This window comes from Uranotaenia lowii, chromosome 1, assembly GCF_029784155.1.
Source record: "Uranotaenia lowii strain MFRU-FL chromosome 1, ASM2978415v1, whole genome shotgun sequence".
NCBI lineage: Eukaryota > Metazoa > Arthropoda > Insecta > Diptera > Culicidae > Uranotaenia > Uranotaenia lowii.
Window position 1 is genome coordinate 211,674,506 of NC_073691.1, and position 25,995 is coordinate 211,700,500.

The 25,995-nt window shown below is 32.4% G+C and overlaps 1 protein-coding gene across 1 annotated transcript in view; it reads left to right on the forward strand.

The window, feature by feature from the left end:
- LOC129738363 (uncharacterized) overlaps positions 1 to 25,995 on the forward strand; it is a 144,365-nt gene that overhangs the window by 106,406 nt on the left and 11,964 nt on the right. Inside the window, exons 8-9 of the mRNA XM_055729547.1 lie at positions 9,819 to 10,029; positions 16,402 to 16,604. Coding sequence (XP_055585522.1) covers positions 9,819 to 10,029; positions 16,402 to 16,604 — 414 coding nt within the window. The remainder of the gene's footprint in view (positions 1 to 9,818; positions 10,030 to 16,401; positions 16,605 to 25,995) is intronic.

A 25,995-nucleotide genomic window follows, 5' to 3' on the forward strand; every position in this document is an offset into this window, starting at 1 on the left:
GAAAATTTCACTTTTCAAAATACACTTTTTAAAATCCTTATAAATAAAACGCCTTCAAGTAGGCAACGAAATTGAATTTATTTGACCGATGTAGTAATACCGCGACAAACATGGCGGCCGATAATTTTTTCGAGTCGAATATTGGTGCACCGTTTTAATTCGAACAAGGACAAAATATGTTGTAACTATGCATAGTTATCGTAATTTGGGAGTCAGCAAATAAAAAGAATGGCATTTTGTTTTGAAATTCGGGTTTTCTCAAAAGTTAACAGCATTCAAAATATGAGCGTAAAACACGTGGTCTTGTGGGCATTCTGCCCCAATTTTCATATGAGTGATTTTTGGTAAAATTTGTAGGAAGTTAATAAAATACAACCAAATATTTATAGTCTTCCGAAAGTGCACATGAGTGGTAAAACGATAAGCTGTAGTTTGATCAGATTGCGCAGGCTGTTTCACCAGAAAACCTTATATGTTACTTATGAAAAATAACAAGATTCACGCTGATTCCATTAATTCCTCTGTTTCTAAGAACTAAAGTAGATTTTGTGAACTTTTCATCTTTTGAATGATGAAAAAGCTTGTTTGCTATAATAAAAAATGATGAAAAACATCATTCGAAGCCGTAGGTAAGTGTATATTTGAGAAAGAATGACATGGGCCATCTAACCCCGCTGGTGCGTCTTGTACAGTTTTCCCCTAATTGCTTTGGGATACAGTGACACAGTGAAAGTTGTAGAAACCTTAGGCTACCAAAAGGAAATTGTAATCAAATTGTAAGAAGGACAATAGAAAGTTGTAAGTTGTACAATTCTAAGATTTTGAGCAAAGCAAAGTTGCTATCTAATTGTTGAAAACGCAATACTAAGTTTTATATTTTCAAGGAGAGCAAAATTCGGTCCGTATATTGCCTAGACTTTGGTACGAACAGGCTCATATAGAATATTCTATACAACTTTTTCAGATTAAACAAAAGTGTGTATATCTCAGAAACAACTGAAATATGCTGACCAAAATTTTCACTGTGTCATCTTTGGTGGCGTCAGCTAACGAAATTTGATTTCTACTTGTTTGAGGGTTTCATGTGATTTTCAGTGATTAACAATTGACAGCATTTTAAAGTTTAGCGAAAGCTGATATTGGATTTCAAGATGGCCTCAAAAAGCGAAATTTGGTTTCTTCTTGTTGGGCCGTTTCATCCAATACCCTATTGTGGGGGATTCATGCAATTTTAAGTCATTTACAACATTTTAAAGTTAAATGGAAGCCGCCTCGATTTCAAGATGGCGCCAGAAAGCGAAAATTGTCTTCAACTCATGGTATCATTCCAACGGACATTCACAACCAATCCCTTTTTTGTTTCATTCAAAAATTCTGCCCTCTTTTACTGTTTTAATGATTAACAACTCAGAAAAAAGGAACTCATCCTAAGCGTGTAATTGGTTGACTTGCGAGAGAAACGTCAAATTTTAGATATTTATATGGCTCTCATAAAACTTATAAAACTAATAAGCCATTCATCTGACTAACCATAATAAAGCTATTAAACATTGAATTTACTAAAGCCAAATGGAAGGGCACAAATTCATAATTCATAATTCATAATGTTAGGTATTAGAAAATATGTTTTCAGACCTATTTTCAATCAATTTCATTATGTTTGCGATGTCATTATATCATACTAGCTGATCCCGTACGAACTTCGTTTCGCTTTTAACTTTAAAGCTGATGATTTTGTATTTGGTTGGTAATTGGGACGCATTTTAACGAAAAAAAATGCTTAAAATACAAAACAGAATTTGCAAGCGACCTATTTGCTTGTCTACCAAACGGAAATTTGAGAAATTGATTGACCGTCGAAAAGAACACCCGTTTACGAATTTTTATCTTTTTAAGATGCATAACAACAAAATTATGTCTAAATAATTTTAAAGATAATTTGAACGACCCCTTTTCTGTCGTCTGATTCAAAATTTGTATTCATTATTCAATTGTCCGTTTTGTAAAACAACCGTGAATGGATTTCATGCATAATTAAATAATTATTGAAAAACCTTAAACAGTAAATGTGGACGACCCCTTTTTCTGTCGTCTCATGGAAAGATTGTTATCAGGAATCGATTCCTCGTCCTGCAAAACTCCCATATTTGAATTTTTGCCTCGATATAATGCCGAACAACGTTGTTATTACCAAAAAAATTGAAAATATTTCAGACGACCGCTTTTACTGATTCTTTGTCAAAATTTGACATATGAAATCAATTACACGTACTGTAAAACTCCCATGTGCAAATTTTCATTATAATCCGATGTAAAATTAAGACAATGGAGCTTATTCTGAGAATCACGTGACGTGATGTGCAAAATTTCACATCGTTGTGCCGACTCCAGAAAACACTCTAGGCTAGAAGTTTTAGCTTAAATGTCCTTTGATCGATTTTTGGAGCTCATTCATACTTACATTTCTTCTCAAAAACATTTCCTGGGTCAGGATAAAGAAGTGAAATTTTATGAGTCACATCACTCGACTTGCAGAATAACCTCTAATATAGAAGAAACAGTGAACGAACGACCATTTTTGCCGACCCCTGACTCGAAATTTGAAACCTGAAACAATTGAGCGTGCCTCAAAACTTCTATGTGGAAATTTTCATCTCAATAGGATGCATAATAACGTCAATACCGCCAAAACATTTAAACAGTTTATATGGACGTGTCGTCCGCAAACCTCTGAATAAAAATTTGACTATTGAAATCAATTACTCGTTCCTTGAAACTTCCACTTACCAAGTTTCCATCTTAATCCAATGTATTTAAGCTTTAATATCGCAAAAATATTTTTAATATGAACGACCCCTTTGGCCGACCCTTGACCCTGAATTTGAAACCTGGAATCGATTGATCATCCCTCAAAATACTTTTGTGCAAATTTTCATCAAAATCAAATCTATAATATCGCCAATATCGCTAAAACATTGAACAGTTGATATCGACGACCCCTTTTGCCGACCCCTTCTTCAAAATTTGATAACTGGAATCGATTGTTCGTTCCTTAAAATAAACGTCGTCAAATTTTCATCTCAATCCAATGCATAATAACGCTAATATCGTTAAAACATTAAAAAGTTGATATGAACGACCCCTTTTGCTGACCCCCGACCCTGAATTTAATACCTGGAATCGATTGCTAGTACCTCAAAACACTCATGTGCAAAATTTTTACATCAATCCAATGTATAATAACGTCAATATAGTAAAAACACTGAACAGCTCATATGGACGACCCCTTTTGCCGACCCCTGACACAAAATTCAATACCTGGAATCAATTCCCCATGTCTCAAAACCTCTATGTGCACATTTTTGTCATAATCCGACGGATAATGACGTCAATATCGCGAAAACAAAATTTGTCTTGTATGGACGACCCCCTTTAGAAAGGGTCATCCAAAAATCTGAAAACATTTTTCATCATTCCTGGTCCTAATAAGTATCCATGCCAAATTTCAGCTCGCTAGCTCTTAAGATGGCTATATAGATTTTTAATTATATTTTTTGAAAAATGTTTTTTTTTCCGAAATATTTTTAATTTTATTTTATTGCCATTAAAATAAATATTAAACAAAAATTTCCTTCTCTCAAATAGTTTGAGGAGGCGCATTTATTCAAAGACACTGTCGTACATATTGTACCTAAAATCTTGGCTGACAATAGAAAAGATGCTCATAATATGGATAAAATAAGCTTGCCAGATTGCCCGGTTTTATCCGGGTTTGCCCGGATATTTGATGCAAAATTTCAAGAAAGTCCGGTCCGGCCCGGTTGCCCGGATATCGTGAAAAAAGTCCGGATATTGCCCGGATTTTTTCAAAATTTTCACAAAGAAACCAAAAAAAAATCAAAGTTTTTGAGTAAGTTTAAGCAAAATCAATTAACAGTATGGAAATTTTCAATGGTTGTTTCAAATAATTTCACTGATTTGCTTTTATAAACCTTTAAATATTTAAGTGTTCCAAAAAGTTTTTGGAAGTCTGCAGTTACATTAATTAAATATTAATTTCATTTTTTTGCATTTTTTCTTTGCTTTTATCTATAACAACACCTAAATTTTGCCCGGTTTTTGCCCGGTTTTTGGATTTAAAAAAATGAAATCCATGCCCGGATTTTGCCAGGTTTTTTTGAAAAAATGCCCGGAATTGCTAGGCCCGGATGGAAGTGGAAAAAATTCTGGCAACCTTAGGATAAAACATTTCATTCTTGTTCTTGTTCTTGCATACCTGATCATATATCAATTATGCAATTATGATTCATCAATGGTTGCTGGAAAAATAATAAAAAAAGCTCGTAGAATTCACGGAATCGAAAAAAAACAAAAGTTATTAACACGTTTTAAAAAAGCTCTATAAAAGCTTTGGTTATCACAATTATTCTATCGAAGATTAAAAAAATTGTCATTACGACGTTCCAGTAACAATAAAACTGATAGCCAGATTTAAGATTTATTATATTTCTGATGATGTATTGAATGCGCTTTTGCAAACTCTCATGCCAAATTCCAGATCTCTAGGTCTCGAGACGGCTGAGTTTGTCATGGACAAACAAACAGATTAACAAACAAACAGAAATTTCGTTTTATCAACATCGATCAACAAATCACTAAACTGGTTTCCATTCATAAATATATTATATGAACACTTCTTTAAATATGATTGATTTTTTTTTGTCTTTTTTTGAGAAGTTTTCAGCCACAGGCTGGTTCACCTCTTTGATTGATATAATCTGGACGTATTTTGAAACAAGTCTGTTAAAAACAGTAACAGAATTCGGCAAAAAAGTTAACAAGTTTAATCAGAGCAGGTCTTTCGGTTAAATTGGGAGAATCCTGGATATTTTTTTTTTGCTGGGATACTTGACATAGAAAAACTATTCTTTTGTATGAACAAATACAAAACGTACAGCATAGCTGCCGAAAACCAATTATATAAAATTGTTGTGTAACGGTGTTAGTTTCATTTATTTTTCCAGATACCTGAACCAATGCTCACAAAATTCGGTCTTATGACCTTGTTGATTCTTAATTAAATTATTTCAAAGTCTGTAAAAAAAACAAAAATGTCAATCACATTTGAGTTGCAACTTCAAGGCTTTAACATATACCCATACTTTACTAATAACTAAAACATATGCCCATGTTCTTTTTCTTCAAAAAAATTTCGAGGTCGTCGAAAAAAAAATCATTTTTAGAATCAATGCAATTCCTAGAATGTGTTATTGCCACAATCTGTCGAATCCTTCATTAACTAGTTTAACACGACTCAAGGCCAAGGTTGCCGAAAAAAAATTCTGTGTTTTTGAGAAAAAAAATTCTGAATTTCTGTGATTTTACCCATAAATTCTGTGATGGATTTCTGTGATGCTTTTTTCTTGAATTTCATATAAAATTCATGATAAGTTGGGTCTTTTCAAAATTTAGTTGAGCAAAATCAATTACCATTACCAATCTTATCATACTTTTCTAATTCAAGGTTGGAAATCTTGATTTGATGCTATTCGAAAAAAAAATATACTTTCGGAAATCCATTCAAAATTTAAAAATTCTGTGAAATCTGTGAAAATTTCAAAATTCTGTGTTCTGTGACACAGATTCTGTGATGAGTATTTGCTCAAAATTTTGTGAAATTACAGATTTTTCTGTGATTTCGGCAACCTTGCTCAAGGCCCATTTTCCGGTCTCCGGAATGCTTCATGATAGTTATAAATCTAATTCTGCATTCTAATCTACTTTGTTGTGCACCTGATTCCGTTTGAAACATCCCGGAAAATAAATGACACTTGTTTTGTCGTAGGAGAACAGGACCAACTTCAGCAGTTCGCCTTTGACGTAGATCCTGACGTAGAATGTTGAAATACAATAGCTACAACAGGTCATGAAAAATAAATCTTCCATTTCGAAGCTACCCCGGAAATTTGTGAAATCATCCTGAACACAACCAAACGTCGTCTTTCGTTGGTTGGATCGAATTTTGATCAGAAAATCCATTTGCCATTGATGCCGAGTGGCATCAATTTTTGTCAGATTGAACCTTAGTATAAAGTATCCGAAACATGGGGCACATCAATCTTGTTCTTGTTTCGAGCATTCGGATGTGCGTTGTGCTCAAACGTTTCCCGGGCTTTCGGGCTGAAAATTCAGATCACCCAAATTGGATCTCAATCTTTCAGTGAGATGGAATGCTAAATGAAGGAAGGCGAATACAGAAACAAAAATTCAAATGAACGCTGTGCCGCAATTGATTAGCAGGAGAGATTTTCTGCTGGAGAAAAATGAAACCATCTATGCTTCCCGTTGTAGATTTTTTCTGACAATCACTGGCACTCTGAGAGACTTGAGCACCAGAATTACGGTAACTTTTTTTATTCAAATGAATTGGCTCTTTACCAATGAAGCCAAATATGATATAATAAGATAATATTTTGTTGCAGTTAAGGTAAAACGTTGGACTGCTTGCTCTATTCCAGGAAATCCAAAGAAAAGTATGATTTTAAAACTATCCCATGGTTCATTTATTCTGTGAAATTCAAATTTTGCAACCTTTCATACTGAGAGATGGTGCTGGAAATTTAGCACTTCCGGCTTGTTTCCCGGAAATAGTGGTGTTGATTTTCTCCGAATTTCACGTCAACGCGCGCCCAGAAAGGGGAAATTCCATACTAGCGAGGTTTTGAACTAGTCAGGAAAATGTTTGTGATGGGCCATTGTGGTTTGCCGTAATTGGGATCGTTGAATTTCCGTCTATTCAATTATACACTGTATCGAAAAGGCATTCTTTGTATGGAAATTAGTAGGTACACATACGAGGATACAAATAAATGAGTCATGTCGAATTTTGAAATCATCCCACACACATTTTGAAGATTTTCCTAAAACTGAATTATGCCAAATTTCAACTCAATCGAACTTGATTTAGGGCTGCCTCAAATTGCTCACAGTTTCGAATTTTCGACCCTAAAAAATCATCTGAGAAAAATGACAAAAATGATAAAAATGACAAAAATGACAAAAATGACAAAAATGACAAAAATGACATAAATGAAAAAAATGACAAAAATGACAAAAATGACAAAAATGACAAAAATGACAAAAATGACAAAAATGACAAAAATGACAAAAATGATAAAAATGACAAAAATGACAAAAATGACAAAAATGACATAAATGAAAAAAATGACAAAAATGACAAAAATGACAAAAATGACAAAAATGACAAAAATGACAAAAATGACAAAAATGACAAAAATGACAAAAATGACAAAAATGACAAAAATGACAAAAATGACAAAAATGACAAAAATGACAAAAATGACAAAAATGACAAAAATGACAAAAATGACAAAAATGACAAAAATGACAAAAATGACAAAAATGACAAAAATGACAAAAATAACAGAAATAACAAAAATAACAAAAATGACAAAAATGACAAAAATGACAAAAATGACAAAAATGACAAAAATGACAAAAATAACAAAAATGACAAAAATGACAAAAATGACAAAAATGACAAAAATGACAAAAATGACAAAAATGACAAAAATGACAAAAATGACAAAAATGACAAAAATGACAAAAATGACAAAAATGACAAAAATGACAAAAATGACAAAAATGACAAAAATGACAAAAATGACAAAAATGACAAAAATGACAAAAATGACAAAAATGACAAAAATGACAAAAATGACAAAAATGACAAAAATGACAAAAATGACAAAAATGACAAAAATGACAAAAATGACAAAAATGACAAAAATGACAAAAATGACAAAAATGACAAAAATGACAAAAATGACAAAAATGACAAAAATGACAAAAATGACAAAAATGACAAAAATGACAAAAATGACAAAAATGACAAAAATGACAAAAATGACAAAAATGACAAAAATGACAAAAATGACAAAAATGACAAAAATGACAAAAATGACAAAAATGACAAAAATGACAAAAATGACAAAAATGACAAAAATGACAAAAATGACAAAAATGACAAAAATGACAAAAATGACAAAAATGACAAAAATGACAAAAATGACAAAAATGACAAAAATGACAAAAATGACAAAAATGACAAAAATGACAAAAATGACAAAAATGACAAAAATGACAAAAATGACAAAAATGACAAAAATGACAAAAATGACAAAAATGACAAAAATGACAAAAATGACAAAAATGACAAAAATGACAAAAATGACAAAAATGACAAAAATGACAAAAATGACAAAAATGACAAAAATGACAAAAATGACAAAAATGACAAAAATGACAAAAATGACAAAAATGACAAAAATGACAAAAATGACAAAAATGACAAAAATGAAAAAAATGACAAAAATGACAAAAATGACAAAAATGACAAAAATGACAAAAATGACAAAAATGACAAAAATGACAAAAATGACAAAAATGACAAAAATGACAAAAATGACAAAAATGACAGTAATGCCAAATATGCAAATAGTTTAAATAATTAAATTTTGAGCATTTGCATTTGGAACACATGTTTCTAGATTTCGTTGGTGTGCGAACTTCCAATCGATTTGGCTTTAACTTTGTTAGAACAGAAATGAAAGAAATTAAGTTTTCTCATTTTAAACTTAATCTCCTATGATTTGTTTAATTTAAAATATACTTGAAGTCAAAAAAATCATCAATCCTACTGATAAACGGAAATGAAAATTTATTATTGTCTCAAGTGCTTTTGAGAAGGGTGTTGTAGCGGACATTGTTCAACACGCCACACAAATCCCTTGTTGAGTCAGTAAACTTAGAAACGGGGGTCTATTCCACAGATTGGAACCCAATTGATAGCTCCATTCAAAGGTTCGAAGGTACTAAAACCATCCCAAACACTTTTTCCCATTCAATCATCCTTCGGGACCAATACAAGTCAAAGGCAAGTTCGGTTGGCATCACCCCTTTCCAGTTTCGGGAATTTTATTTTTACACCGATCCGAGAGAGAGAAAATTAAAACTGCTGTCGAGCTCGATTTCTTTTAGGAAAGGCCGCGACCCTTTTCTCGTAGCATAGCAAGAAAACCCGGAAAAGCTATTTCATCTAAAACCAAATTCAGTCAGTCAATCAAATTTGTTTTTCTTTCGGGGGCTGATCGGTTCGGGGATTTCTTTTCATCACAAAAAAGTTAAGATAGTAACCTTTTTTTGTGGCGAGAATACTGAACAGTTGTAGAATTTTCTTAAACTTAAAACGCTGTGAAATAACATCAATTCTGAGAATGATCATCACTTTTCAGATGATTTTTTTTTGGTAGAAACGTATTTTTTTTTTAAATTTATTTTTTCTCAATTCTGATTAGAAAGTTTCATTCAATCCCAGTGTGCAACGTCGTAACCCGGAATCGTTTTGTTACGACATCGACTACACAACAGGCTGAATCTTAATGGTCTACCGGAAGTAGGAAAAGGGTTTTTTTTTCTTGCCCATCGCCTTTCAACCATTGTTAACGTTTACATAAGGTTACCCTTATTTGAAATTCCAACATCGGAATAGATACACTTTCTTAACTCTTTTTTTTTTGTTATTGGCATACCAAACGCACCGCAAAAAAAACGTGGGGCCGTATGTGTGTTATCCTACACAACCAATTTGGCTCCCCGGAAAGATTCTTCACAATTTACCGATGATAAATTGAATTCCTTTTTTTTCTTGGATCCAACAAATCGAATGTGTTACACAATAGCCAAGAAGTTTCTCATTTATGTTTTCTCCCTCTTTTTTTCTCATCTCCCGGAACCAGTTGACGAAACCATCATATCGGAGGATCCCACGCCGGCGGAAACGTCGAATGCGGACAAGCAGAAGCAGCACTCGCAGATGGTGGTTTTTGCGGCCGTCGTGGCCGCTGCCGGCGTTGTCCTGACTTCGATCGTCGTGGCCGGCTTCGTGGCGATATGCAGGCTCAAGCGACCGAAACCACCGGAACCGCAGGAAGTGCGCAAGCGGATGCGGTAAGAAGATTGTTTTTTTGGTGACTTTTTTCAAAAACGGAAGCAATAATTAACCGAGAATTTCAATTTGTGGTTTGACTGAAAATCGGTCAAGTATAAGATTGGCAATGTTTTATAGAATTCCATGTAGTGGTCATCCTGGGAATTATTTATCATAACTAGACGAAGAAACATACGTTCGATAACGTGAACATCAGGCGCATAATGTATGACCTGAATAATAGAGTGGTTCTAGAAAAGGGGTATGCTCCGGAATCTAAACCTTGGGGGCAGAAATTGAAAAAAATACAAATTTTATTATTTTTTTAATATTTTGCAAGTTTAAAAAAAATTATCATGAATGGTTCTATGGAAGCCTATAATCTAATTCAAAATCTGCTGAAAAGTTTTGAGGTTTTTTTTTCAAGATTTTTTTCTCTCTTTTTAAGTAATTCCAGGTTTTTGACAAATTTGCCCGAATATTTTCAGGATTTTTGGTGGACAATTTGTGAAATTTCCGGATCTCGCCATGAGAGGAGGGGAGGGTAAGGAAGGATCTGGTGACTGATTTTTGACGATAATTTTGCTGGTGAAAAAAAAGAACTATTCATTTTCTTTTACTATTTGATTATTGTTTTTAAAGTTCTTTTACATTCACAGTTCTTCATATTTAATCGAAGATTCAGAAAAACAGTCATAATATAATATGGTGAGCTAAATTGGTATAATGAAGTCATAATTATCAAAATAGAAAATCATTAAAAAAAAATGAAATAATTGAATTTACTCAATCATACAGCATAGAAAAGATTTTCTTAGAAAACCTTAAATTTCAATTTAAAAAACCTATGCTTATATTTCTAAATTAACGTAAATCAAATTTTCTAAAATAAAAGTTCAATGGGGTTCAGATCTGATTCATCTAAATTCAAGATTAAAGTTTTAAATTAGACTTGAAAAAAAACGGCAAAATTGATATTGTCAAAAAAAAATACACCGAGAAATATGGAATTCCCTTCAGATTTGTTTAAGCAAAGATAACATGATTTTATTTTCAAAAGATATTTTTCATCAAAAATAAATTGCATAATTAGAAACTTACGTTTTTTTTTCAAAAAAAAAAGCATTTTCACAAAACAAATCTTGCAAAATAAACTCAATTTTAACTTTATGATGTTTTAAATTGAAAACTGTATAATATCTCACCTTGTTTGAAAATAGTTTGAAATTGTCAAGTTAAATTAAAAATGAAAATCATAATTTTGATTTCATCAACCGAGGAAAATCAATAAATTTATTTAATTAGATGTCTCTTCAGTTTATTGCCTTATAAAGGAAAGTAAAGTCATTTAAAAAAATTATGATTTTTTTAACAATAAAGCACAGGTTAAAGGGTGTCCCCCATCAAATTACATTACAGTAAAACACTACTAAAAAACTACTCAGTTGACCGATTCTTTCCAAACTTTCAGACAATTAACAATAAACTATTTGTGATCTTTAAGGATTTTTTCTTCATTTAAGTTCAATCCCATATTCGTTCTGTCGTACATTTGGCTTAAATTATACTCATAAAATTTCTGGGTAAAAGGTAAAAACTTTTTAAAACGCAAACCAACTTTTCCGTCATTTCTTCCTCACAATTAAACTTTGGAATCGCTTTGTAGTTTCTTAAGCGGAGCAGAGAGATTCTGTACTAAACTGTACACATCCAAAACGAAATGTTTTAGGCAAGTTTTATAAAATAAGTTTTTTGCCCGTCCGGAGTATACGTGTTCACCACATGTAGACTTCGGACCAACCAGATTTCATTGTATAGGTTAAGGTAGTGCCACCTCTATCCCGGTACTACTTCTCCTAAATAATGAAATGTTGCAGGGTAAAGTATGGTGTACGTTAATAAGTTTCCTCGCAAAAAATGCTCTTTCGCTCTCTTCAACATCTGTTAATTTTCTTCTCACTTCTCTATCCATCTTTATCAATTTCATAACTACTTTTCACCGATATGCCGAAAAATAAATTTACAAAAGTTTTTTAAAAACTTTGAATAAAATTTTAAATCTGTCGATAAATTTTGAGTAAAATAATTTTTTTTCAATCCCTTTTTTTTATAAATTTTTGTTGTGTAATTTCTGGGTTTTGATAAAATTTTCCCGGTTATTGCTCAGATTTTGATTTCGATATCAAATGCCTCGATTTTACCGAGTTTTTATATAAAATTTCCTAGATTTGTCCGGCCTAAATTGCCGCTATTTGCAAGACTGTCACATATGCATTTTTGTTTTTAATTTATTATCTCAAAAATCGTTCTAATACAGTTAGTTCTTCAATGTAGACTGAAAACATTCATAACTTTGTCCTCTACATTTATGAAAAAAACCAATTCGTGTATGTCCCATATGAAATACACTCGCAAAGCTGTCCCATACGTCTATTTTTACAGATGCTTTAAAATTTCTTCTGTAATCAACGTAAATTTTACAAATGTTTTTACAATATTTGCGAAAAAAAAGTATTAATTGAAATTACGACAGTTAGACTACATAAAACAGTACAGTAAAGTCAAAAATAACAATTTCCATACTTTTTACAAGCTTAATTTAGCCTAATGGGTAATTTCCACTAATTGATTGTTTATTGAATTGTTCGTTGTAAAACATGGGAAATAGTCAGCCACAAAACCATATTTTTAAGTTTTTGTCATGCTGTTACTTGCTGCTTGGGCTCTCATCAAATCTAAGAACCAAAATACGTGTTCTTTGTAGCATAGCACACGCGTAAGTCATATTGAATTGATATTTCTTATTATATATTGGCAGACCAGTTGCTTTGTTGATTCTGATTCAGCATTAATTTAATTTGTATTCATAGTCTCTCTTAAAAGATCATCGACCGAAAGTCTTTCAAAAAGTACTCATAAAACGTTGTTATTCATTTTATTATAGACCTACTCAATTCTTATAATAAACTTACCTTATCTTTATCAAGATACGTCCTAAACATCATTTCAAACTTATTTCCATCTGTAAACAGCCAGTAATATAGCGCAGATAGATGATTAACTTACAAAAAAATAGCCAAATATGGGACAGCTTTGCGGGTACATTTAATAAATATGCGAAAGCTGTCCCATCGTTATTTTTTTCTCTGTATCAGCGAATTCCAAAGCAAAAAAAAAACAATGGCCACAACTTTACAACAATGATTTTCATTTTTGTGAAGAAAGAAATAGAAAAGGTACAGTTTCAACCGAGAAATCCACGAAAGTTTATACAAATCCAAGGAAGATTGCATGCAAGTAGAAAGCTCAACTTTCAATATTTTTGTTATACACCACAGACAACTGGACTTACATTTCCCGATTAGACAGTTTAGCAGATTCAAAAAACTTTTTGGACAATTAAAACGAGAAATTTCAGTAAGTACACCATATATTGTAACACCTTTTTAAACACATCATTAATTATGTTATATTAATAGACTCCTTGAAAAAGGCATAATAAATGCCGAAACGTCGGATGAAGAAATAAAAATCGTTTTATGATTTTTTCGTGACTGAAATCGCCGAAAATCAATTTATTCGTTTATACAAATCTTTAAAGCTATTTTTCTCGTTTCGTTGTTTTTGCATATGGGACAGACTTGCCGGCAGCTGCAGTGAATAGGTGCTGAAAAAATTCTGGCAACCTTAGCCTTTAGTGGAGAGAGAAAACTATGATCTTTTGAAATAAGAATCAAAAATGAGTGTAGAAACGTTATGAAAAAATTCATGCTACAGGATATTATACAGAAAACTATTCAAATTACGGACGCTAACCAAAAGGTTTGTAAAATAACATCATTTAGTTTTAAATTAAATTATTCCAAATAATTTAAGAGAATTTTAAAATAACGTTTACCTGAGTGAACTCTCACTTTGAGGTTTGTTTGGTAGTATTATGCGTTATGCCAATGAGTAAAAAACAACATCCCCTTCAATGCGTAATTTTGAGATTGGAAAAATGTTCGTCAAGCAGGGGATAAATACCTGGGAACATACATAAACACAAGGGATTTGCTTTCTTATGCTCAGACCAAGCCAGGCACAAATCTCGACACCGGTTTTCATAAGTGATCCGATTAGGACTACTGCCATTTCCTGCTCGGGCATTAATTTCTTCGATTTATATATCTTTGTATGTATTTACCTACGTAAGTTCGTAAACACGTGAGCTAACCGCAGGATATTTTTCCACCCGGCATTCCTACTTCCGCCCCGCAGAAACTTCTCAAAATGGAGGATGGAACTCACCTACAAGACCTTACATTCTTCGGTCGGTTCTGTTCCTGTGGTTGATGATTGGACCCAAACTTGCTGTTGATGCTCTGTGTGTTTGGGTTTTTGTGAATGTTTATGTGTTGTTGTGGTGATAATTCCCAGGGATGACACACATGCAGCAATTATCCTTTTGTTTTCCTGGCATCGAAAAACGAACGGCTGTTTGTAAGGAAGCTAAATCTGTTTACATTCACAACCGGGAATCATTGATGTAAACAATCAATTTTCCTGGAGCATAACATGTGGCTCGATTTCCCAATGGGGTGAATTTGACGCTTGAATTAAAGGGAGTTGTGACTTGAGACAAAAAGATGGAATTAACGTTGAAGATAGTATGTTTTCATAACAAAAATGTTCATGCTTGTTTAAGTGATTTACTAGAATAGTAATGATTATTATTTTTTACTCTCTTGTTTGAATCACTTTAATAAATGAGTTTCATTTTTAAACTACATGGAAGGGAATCATCTCACAATGTCTTTTCCGGATGTTTGAATGGCAAACATCCGATCAATGGAAAAAATATCTTTCAAACGGATGTAGAAACCGGTCAAGTTTTTTTTTACAAAAACTTGCCTCATAAAGAAAAATCTTTAGAATGAATTGTTGTTTGTGATTCAGAAAAAAAAGAAGCTCCGGGAAAGCGGAGTAGCCCAACTGCTTCCATTTGGTTCGGTTCAAAAACATGCAGAGTTGAGAAATTCTACGCATCACCGAACATCAACCGGTTTTCAGAATGGCCAAGATGAGCACAAAAAAAGGTCGAACCGAGCGTTGATTGGCATTGTAAAGAATGTTCAAATTATTGAAATATGGTAATATGTTTCTAGCCGAGGCGGTTTTTTTTCTTTTGGTTGCTTCTTTTCTGTGAGGAAGGTTCGGCAAATGGTTCCAAAATGCAAAAAGCGTCCATTTTTTCCCCTTCGTTGTTGTATCTATTCCAAAGGTTGGGCCATTTTTCTTTTCCTGAACGTTTGCCTAAACCTTCCGAATGAAGCCCATCGTCACCAATCGCAGATCTAGGCAGGGAAGCACTGAAAGAAGAATGCCCGGCTGCTGGCTGATGTGCGTCAAAAATTGGGAATCATTTTTCCACGTCCACTTGTTCCAACCCTTGGAAAAATAGGTCAGGAAAAATATCGAGCCTTTCCCGGAAATTTGACGAGTCCGGAAACAATGTTCAAATATCCCGTCTGGGCTTTTGCTCTGGCATCGAGTGGGAGCATTTTTCATTCGATGTCGAGGCCCGGTTCGTTATTTGGCCAACGATTGTCTGGTTTTGGGAGGTCTTTTTTGCATGCTTCCTATTTTTCGGTTGACTGAGGGAAGGTCCCAGGCGCATAATTCATCTGGATTTTGCTCATTGAAAATGGACAACGAGTTTTACCCGGTTCCAGGAATTTTCCTGATGAAGCAATCACCAAGATAGGGTTAAAGAGATCATTAGTTGAGAGCTGTCGAAGCTGGACTTTCCTAGAGTCGGTAGATTTTAGCTTCGTTGGATTTCAGAAATAAAACTATTCATAGCTGCAGGCATTCCAGTTAAAGGCTCAACAACGAAGGTTCATCTTTAAACAAATGAGGACCATCGTGAAGATAAACCGTGCCCAAATAGTTAGATAGAATGAAATATATTGAAATAACTTCAACGATGCTGACAAACTTGAACAGCAAAACGGGAAAAATATCACTAGCTGCGTGCAATCAGGCCGCAAATAGAATCAGCATCCGATTTCCATTCGTTGCGTTTCGATAATGAGGGTCGACTTTCAGCGTTTTCTTTCCCAGATCCGATCCTAACTGAAACCGAAAGACAACCAACACGGAAGCATGACACTGGACCCAGTAAGAGGAAGCCTTCTCCGGGGCATTTGGGATTATTTCCGAGAGCTGATTTTTGCTATCTTGCTGTGTGATGCTTATTGCCTAAGACTTTTTCCCTTCGAACCATCTCAGCGCGTTGCTGATCCTCTTCCAGAAACAAACTAACTAAATGTGCTTCGTTGTGTCGGACTGAATAAGTAAGCAACTAGTTCCCTGCTAACATTCGCCTTTCGTTATCTTTTGCATTGCAGACCCGCCCGAACCGATGTGCCATCGATGTATGCCGAGGACGACGTCTTCGATGACGAGTATCAGCGGCACCCCGGGGGACCAGGAGGGGGACCGGGAGGGGCCAACAGTAACGATCCCCGGTGCAGCAGGGCCTCGTCGACCCTTCGGAGTAGTCGGTACATCTCCGAGGGATTTGTACAGTATTCGCAACCTAGTCTTAATGGTGAGTATTCGGGGAAGATTGTTGGTTTCCTAATTTAATAATACATTTTTCCCCTAAGTAAATTGGAATCAGTACATTGGATGTAGAATATTTTTGTAGCAACATATCTTGCCGAAATAAAAACCGAGTTTAGCGACTTTATATTATCCTCACAGAATTCAACAATAAAAATTCGTGAAAACTATCAGTGAAATTAAAACAATATTAGAAAAAGTGTTAAGGTTGAGAACCTTTTTAAATAAAACAGACATAACTGTTAAAATTTTTGGACGGATTTTTAATGAATTTTATTTTGAAATCTTAATATAAAAAAATTATAAATGTTATTGATTTGTTTTTTGTTTGTATGAAACCTATATATCTACGTACTAGCAGGAGAAAAAAAATAAAAATAGGCGCATACTCCGGAATGAAATATTTGGGAGTTAAGGCTGTTCTTAGATCTTCTTCTAAATTTATAAATTCTAAGAGATTCAGTGGGGGAGAAATCACCCCCTCCCGTAAGCGGGAAAACCCGGTTAAAAAATACAAGAAAACGCTCGAGCTTCATAAAAATTTGAAACTTTTCCTAGTCGGTATACTGTTGAATTTTCAAAATTTTCCACTCCATGGGAATGTTTCCCAAACATATTGGAGTAAAATAATTGGGTTTGAGCTGATCAATTTATCAACACCTTAAGAACCGCTTAGGAATCTAAGCTGTAAAATACCCAAATTCGCCATTCTGAAACCAGAAACCTCTGATCCAAATTTTATAATCTTAGTATCTTTGAGTTTCCGAAAGTGTTGTTTTTAAGTTTGTGGAATAAAGTATCACACTTGCGGAAAGGAAAAAAAAAATATCTCGTTTTTGGTCCGCAATGTGTTTGATATTTACTTCAGAAGCGTAGGACTTTTACTGGCATTCTAACTTTCGTATCTTTCTCTATACATTGTTACTATTTATTAAACCTTTGAAATCCAAAACTCCCTGAAGCTAAGTTTTATGATTGTCTACCACTTAAGTTCATCATATAATTTTATCGTATAGGAAACAATTTTATTCCTAAAAATTGCATAACCACACGGGCTAAATAATTCAATTTCACTACTTTTTCGGTTTTCCAAATCTCGCCTTCAGTCGTGTTTTATATCTCTTCTTTTCTACCTTATATTGGATATTTTTTTCATTCAAAAAGAAAAACCGGAATGGTGGTGTCAATAGCTAAATTAGATAGAAAAACACATGGACATGATAGTCTTTCAAAAATAAGTTCATTTCCAGTTTCCTCTCGTTAAGGTTTTCTTATATGTAGCTTTTGACAACCGCTTGTCAAACAGATGCAATTGGTATGGATTATTGAATTATTAATTTTAAAATGACGAAAATAATGAATGGTAAAAAAATGATCCAGCTTGGCTAATTGCCGATTATAGTAAACCCCATCTGAAAGCGGGGTTGGGTTTTAAAGTGTTGATCAAATTCAACTTTTGAATATTTCATAAAGTAACAAATTGGAAACGGACATGTATAACATAGAAAGGAAACAACATTTTTTTCAATTATTTTTCATTATATATTTGAAACATGATTCAAATAAAAATTTAAAAACTTTGAACTAAAAAGATTTTTTTTTTGTGATTACCTTTTAATAATTTTCAATTCTAAATTTTTTGATACTTCATGATCTTAAAGTGAAGAATGTCCGCTACACAAATGTCCTAGCTCACATTTTTCACTTCACTTTCAAAAGTTTATTTCTCAATTAAATAGTAATTTATATGTGAGTGATTAAAATCGTCACGTCACAACACGTCTCTTTTTGAATTTTTCGTTTTCAAAATTTCACGTTTCCGAATCGCACGTTCTCAATAAACAATATAACGAAATAACTTTTAATTAAAAGTTATGTTGAATAATGACTTTTTAAACACAGTTAATAATGTAAAACATGAACAGCATAAACGGTGCGTGGTTGCTTCGATTGGTTCTTGATACTTTTACTTTGAATTTCATAATTGGCTAAAATGACAAAAATTAAATAACTGGAAAAAATAAATTATCATTCAAAAAACCTTCTTGAATGAATGAAAAATTATTTCAGATCGAATGATAAACTGATAAATGTTCAACTTATCTGGTTAAGAAGTTTATTTTGGAATAATTTCGATGGAGAATAAGAGCTACCTTTGCACTTACCCACTGTTGCTCTAGTGTAGGACCTCTTTACATATACTTTGAGCCAATCAAATCAAACAATTAAAAAAACAATTATCATTCCTGCCAATTTATATCGTAATTGTATATTAGGTTATTTGTAGTTTCAAATTTGTTTATGATCGAAGGATCATCATGAATCCAAAATTAAAATCAATTAAAAATTTTTTACCGTTTCATATTTGACAAAATAAACTACCTTATTATTTCAATTGCAAATGATTGATACGTCAAAGTATAGTATTTAGCAACATTTTTGGTCTATCACCTCTTGTTTTTGTGCTACGGCTCGAATAATTTTAAAGTTTAGCAATTTCTATTGAATTTCAGCTAATGCACTTATCAACCTTCATAAAAGCTAAAAATTTATTAATCGCAGCGTACTAAATTGGACTGCGCACTCATGACTGAGACATTTGTGCGAACTCGTACATTTGTGCGAGCTGTCAAATCAGTGTAAAATCTGTCGGAGTTCTACACGCTAACGTCTTTCCAGTCAACCTTTGTACGGATAACTGCGACCGCAAAACATTGCACGAAATCCAATTTTCAGTGAAAGAGATAATATTTAATATCTATTTATTATCCTCTATTACACAGAACAAATTTTTGACTATTACGTGTCCCTGAAACTGCAACCTTTAAAATAAATCAACCTGTATTTAACAAAACCTGTAATTTTAAAGTGTTTTTCATAAAAGTTAGCGGAGATTCATTTATTATTACAGCAAAGTTGTACACTAAAAATTAAATGTCACGTAATTTGTTTTTCGACCTGTAAAATTACAGTCAATGTCCTGCTCCTTTTTGTTACAGGACATTTGCTTAATTTTACAGGTAATAATTTTTGCTGTGTACATGAAGGATCCAGCTTTGCCTTGATTATCTTATTTCAGAAATCCAATGCTTTAAAATAAGGCAACCAACATTTTCCCGTTCTTATACAGACCATGCAAATCTGAGTAGTTTAAACCCGAGTAGTTCATAACAAAATTTAAACCCAAAAATCCCAAATTTGGGCAAAACCCCAGAAAATATGCATTAAAAACCAAGAAGAAAAACGTTGGAAATATTATATTTTTATAAAACTACATCAGCAGATAATAAATTGTATTTTATACATCCATAAAATCGTTCATGTTTAATTTGCCAAAACTTATTCAAAAATTCACAGAATTAAAAAAAACAAGATACTTGATATCAGTTTACTGTTCGTTTTGCAAATAAAATTGAAAAAAGGGCAAAATCAGAACATTTTTCAACAAAATCTGGGAAATCTGGACCGGATATTTTGTACTAAATATCCGGGCTAGTCCGGATAAAACCGGACAATCTGGGATGCTTTCAATACAAAAGTTAACACAATAATTTTGAGAAAATTCAATTGAAAAATATATATCTAACTTTTTCTGATATCACAAAAGGGCATTTTGAAATATTCGATATTGATTTTTTTTATATATTTAACTGTGAAAAAATCAAATTTGAATCTTATGCAACTTTTTCTAAGAAGTCAAAATTATTCGCATTCATTGAAAAAGTTGATCATGTTATCATAACCTTTATGTTCAATGTCTTTGTAACATTTTACAGTTTTTATCTCAATAAAACATGCACAAATTTTTCAACTTTCCCAGATTAGTCAAAATCAGCTTTAAATTTTTTTTTCACCAATGAGATTTTTGTTGCCAGAAATTGTATTTGTAATATTTTCTCAATAATCGCTTAAAAAATTGGAAATATTGTGCTCTTTAAGGAATAAAACACTATTTTTTATTTTATTCAAACCCTCATTGTTGCAAATTTGCTGTTTTCTAAGAAAATGATTTAAAATTTATAACGTTTGTATAAAATTAAATTAAGTTTTTAAATTAAGATATTTCATTATATTATTTCAGAGTTAAATTTAGATTAATAAAAAAAATTAGAACCACAATTTACAATCAGAAGTGATTTTCAAAATTCAAAAAACAACTCGATATTTTTCAATCACTTGTCTTAGTTATACAACAAAAATGAAAAAAGTATGAGAGTTTTAAAATCAGTTTTAAGTTTATAGCAATTTTATAGTAAAAAACTTATATCGTTTATGTGTTTTTTTCGAACGTATAGATAGTTGCACAGTGACAATCATTAAACATTTAGTTGTGATTATCTTGCACTGATATGAAAATGCTTAGGAAAAATAGATAATTGAAAAGTATCTTAAAAAAATTTCTATTGATTGAAAAACAAGTGTATTATTATCATTTTTAAAATAACATTATTGACGAGAGATTTCTTAATGAGTTCCATTGTCAATTTTATGATTTCCAGGTACACAAGAATCATTGAAAATTATAGATTCGCAGATTACGGTTGTATCAAAGAATGTCGAAATAAGCCTTCATAAGAAATGTGTGAAAAAGTTACATTTCATTCATATAGATTTGGAATTATAGAAAGGAAATTACATTGCCCAAATAAAGTTTAGTTCTTTTAGAAATGGGACACCTTCTTTTATTAATAGCTCGTTTACTGTTTGCTGCCTGTGAAAATTAGATACTATCAGACCTATTGTGTAAGAGAAAAAGAAAACAATATTTTGCACAGTTTCCTCCAAAATCCGTCATTATTAAATTGATAGCTGCCAAAACCGTTGATTATTCAAAGAATTACTATAAGTGATTGGTGGAAAAATATGCAAACATTGTCAAAAATGTCCACAAAGTCCAAATCAAGCATTGTAGTGAACCATGATCGGCAACAACGGCTAACGGTCATCATGGAAGTCAAGTCTCATTTCAGAGTTTTGTTTTTAAATAAACGAAAAACTCTAACAATTTTTTCTCCGACAAGCTGAAAGTATTGACTAGCCTCAAATATTTTTTTTTGCTATTTCCAGAGCTCATAAGCTGTATAGCTAAGTGATAGATGATTTCTGACAAAACTTATGAAAACCCTTATTTCAAACACATTCTAGCGTTTGAATCCAACACCATGTCTACTCTTGGCAAGGTCCCTAGCATATTTAAGTTTGTATTTGCTGGTTGTTTTGTAAATAAAATAATGATTTGCCAACAATTTTCAAAACGCCAACAATTCTATACTCATCGATAAAACCAAAAAGAAGCAGAAATTGAAAGAGGAGGATATAGCTACCTAAAATACAGATAAGACGAAGTATATGTTTGAAAAACTGATCAATATTATGACCGAACAAAGTGTGCGCCAGTCGATGGAAGGTACCAAGAATAAAATAAAAAAAAATCTTACAAAAACGATAATTTTTTTTTTAAATTTTGTTTATGAATAATTATAAGATTACCTTCATTTCCTTCATAGAAAGAATAATGATCAAATGAATGGTTTTCGAGATACACGCATTTGTAACTGTTCCATTTCTAAAAAAACGAATCTTCATCATCCCTATTATAAATAAAGCTTAGCGTGTTCTTCAAATGAAACCCGATTTCTGCGAAAAACGTTGAGCGTGTCACTTTCCCACCCATCGTTGTCATATACAAAAATTTTCTGTATTATACACATTTTTTTAACACCAATACACATAAGATACAAATACAGATTTTCATGATAATTTTCAAACTTCAATTCAGGCTTTTTCAAAGAAAAAAAAATAAAATGTTAAATTAAATAAAATTTAGATAATTAATTTTTAAAACCATTAAAATGTTGTACATATACAAAATCAGTTAAAAATCACAAATTCAACTAATTGAGGTCCAACCAAAACAAAGGTGTAAATTATCAGAGATTGGAGTAAGAGGCTGTTTTTATTCGTTGTCTGACATCATAAAAAAATGGTCTAATCTGGCTCACGATAGAATCTATACGAAAAAGATCATTAATTTCGACAAGTGTTTTGGGCTGGTTTCCTGTGTGATGTCCAGAAAATGGGGTTTGGTCAAACTAAACGGTAAGTCCGAGATTAAAGTAGAGATGCTATATCTTTTGAAACGAAATGCCAACTGTATGAGAGTAAGGGGGGATGATTTGATCTCAATCAAAATCCCTAGCTTTCGTTGGGTTGTGAAAGATTGTTAAAAACTCATTGAATCATTTAAAAACAGAACCTAAGTGAACGAATCACAAATGCTTAGCTTTAAAATGCTCAGATTTTTACGAAAACACTGCGGAAATGAGCATACCCGCACACACAAATAAACACCACTTGTATATGCAAATGTACCGATGTCGGGAAATGTACACATGAGACCTCACCAAAAGCAGTTTGCTCTCGGTAAATGGAAAAACATTTCCGAGCTGTGTGTAAGCACACGAAATACATAGGTTTAGATACCTTCAATTTTTTCTCTACTTGCTTCTTTTTTTCGTCTAGATTTCTAACTGCATGGCACTTCTTCTCTTGGGGGACCTTTCGGGAAAAACGATGTTAGCACAGCTGGGACCAGAATGTACGTAATCGGTTTAGTCAAATTGATTTGCTTCGGGTCCGGGGGACACCGATACAAATATTTACTGGGACTTATGTCTGGGTTCTGGATGGAGGGACATATCCCAATTCAGCCATCCTTTAACCGAACTAAGAACATTGCACCATTCAGTGCTTTACTTTTTATGATATAATTTTGAATCCTGGGCAGGCAGTAGAATATCATTTCGAAGAACCGTATAAGGCGATTTAAATTTATTTGTTTTTACTCAAGTTTTTATTTGAATTTTCTTTTCAGCAAAGCTGAACTTTTTTAAATCGTTGCTAATGTAATTTATGCTTTAATCAATCTGCTTCCAACGTCAAGGCATTAAAAATCTGTCCTTTCCCATACAAACTCATCCGTCTCTCCTGGGGAAAGTTTTTCAGCGGCTTTTAATTTTACCCCGTTGAAACTTTGGCCCACCAGCAAACGTTCACGAAAACACAAAACACCTCGCCATGTTTGGTTGTTTTCATTTTTCATGAAAGCTACAGGGGAAAAAAGGCTGAAAAACTTTTGCCCTCAGACAGTGGGCTTCAAATTTTGCTAGATTTTCATGTTTTAATTTTATTTTGTTGCCGTCAACGGAACCGGAAAGTGGTCAAGCCCACCACCGATGGCAAATTCAATTATGTGCTATTTTTTAACAATATTTGTACGAGGAGATTGCAAGCGGGAGTTGTAGTTGGGGTTTGCTTTTTTTCGCGTTTTCTCCCTCCAATTTGCTGGCACACTGACACACTGACACACAGAGAGCGCCAAAAAGTTTCGACCCTAACGAAGCTTTATTTATTCAGGCCATCAGCACATACAGTGCTGACACTGCAGCAACTTTACTGCTTCCAGGAGATAAGTTTTCCAGGTGTTTTCGGTGCTTGGCCCACAACAAAAATAACAACAACCTTTGAATGTGGATTTTGGTGGTTAATCGTAGTAAATGTTTTGAATCTTCTTTCGGTAGCTGATTGTTGAAGAACTATTGAAATATTCAGAAAAATTCAAAATAAAACGTATTTTTCCATTTAGTTTCTAAATCTCACATCAGATGATTTATTAACCTTTAAAATATTTTAAATCCAATAATTTATTTAAAATGAAAGTAAATTTAATTCTTGGATAAATTGGTTTAACCATTATTGGATGACAGTTTATTGATTGAATCAATTCAAATATCCATCAGCCTTTTAACTCTCGCATGTTTGTTTCACGTTTAAAAATGCCCACGAGCCATCGACTGACAGTCAACCATCATGCTGTCATTCAACGAACGAACAAATAAAAAAATACAAATCCTCGCCAAACAAAGTTAGCGGTTGCGTTTAGTTCTAGTTTCTGCGATTTTTTTTAATTCCATCAAGCATTCACCATGAATTGAGAGATCAGTCAGTTGACATCGAAACCTGAAAATGCATGAAACCATGTGGTAGTAAGCGATTTTATTTTTAGTTCCATTGATGTTTTGTTATCCTGTTCGAGTTGATTGATGGCACCGTTGGAAGTAGTTATGCAACGTATACAAGGTTGACTTATGATGCTAACAGGGCTGAAAGGTTAACAGACTGATAGTTTTTCAGTTAAATAATTTAAATGCACTTCAATCGAAAAGATAAAAAAAAAATATTTTGCTCCCTTGAGTAAGTCAGAACTAATAGTGATTGATTACACTAAACGCTCTTTTTGTCATTTTTGCCACTTTTGCCTCTTTTGCAATTTTTGTCATTTTTGTCATTTTTGCCTCTTTTGCAATTTTTGTCATTTTTTGTCATTTTTGTCATTTTTGTCATTTTTGTCATTTTTGTCATTTTTGTCATTTTTGTCACTTTTGTCATTTTTGTCATTTTTGTCATTTTTGTCATTTTTGTCATTTTTGTCATTTTTGTCATTTTTGTCATTTTTGTCATTTTTGTCATTTTTGTCATTTTTGTCATTTTTGTCATTTTTGTCATTTTTGTCATTTTTGTCATTTTTGTCATTTTTGTCATTTTTGTCATTTTTGTCATTTTTGTCATTTTTGTCATTTTTGTCATTTTTGTCATTTTTGTCATTTTTGTCATTTTTGTCATTTTTGTCATTTTTGTCATTTTTGTCATTTTTGTCATTTTTGTCATTTTTGTCATTTTTGTCATTTTTGTCATTTTTGTCATTTTTGTCATTTTTGTCATTTTTGTCATTTTTGTCATTTTTGTCATTTTTGTCATTTTTGTCATTTTTGTCATTTTTGTCATTTTTGTCATTTTTGTCATTTTTGTCATTTTTGTCATTTTTGTCATTTTTGTCATTTTTGTCATTTTTGTCATTTTTGTCATTTTTGTCATTTTTGTCATTTTTGTCATTTTTGTCATTTTTGTCATTTTTGTCATTTTTGTAATTTTTGTAATTTTTGTAATTTTTGTAATTTTTGTCATTTTTGTCATTTTTGTCATTTTTGTCATTTTTGTCATTTTTGTCATTTTTGTCATTTTTGTCATTTTTGTCATTTTTGTCATTTTTGTCATTTTTGTCATTTTTGTCATTTTTGTCATTTTTGTCATTTTTGTCATTTTTGTCATTTTTGTCATTTTTGTCATTTTTGTCATTTTTGTCATTTTTGTCATTTTTGTCATTTTTGTCATTTTTGTTATTTTTGTCATTTTTGTCATTTTTGTCATTTTTGTCATTTTTGTCATTTTTGTCATTTTTGTCATTTTTGTCATTTTTGTCATTTTTGTCATTTTTGTCATTTTTGTCATTTTTGTCATTTTTGTCATTTTTGTCATTT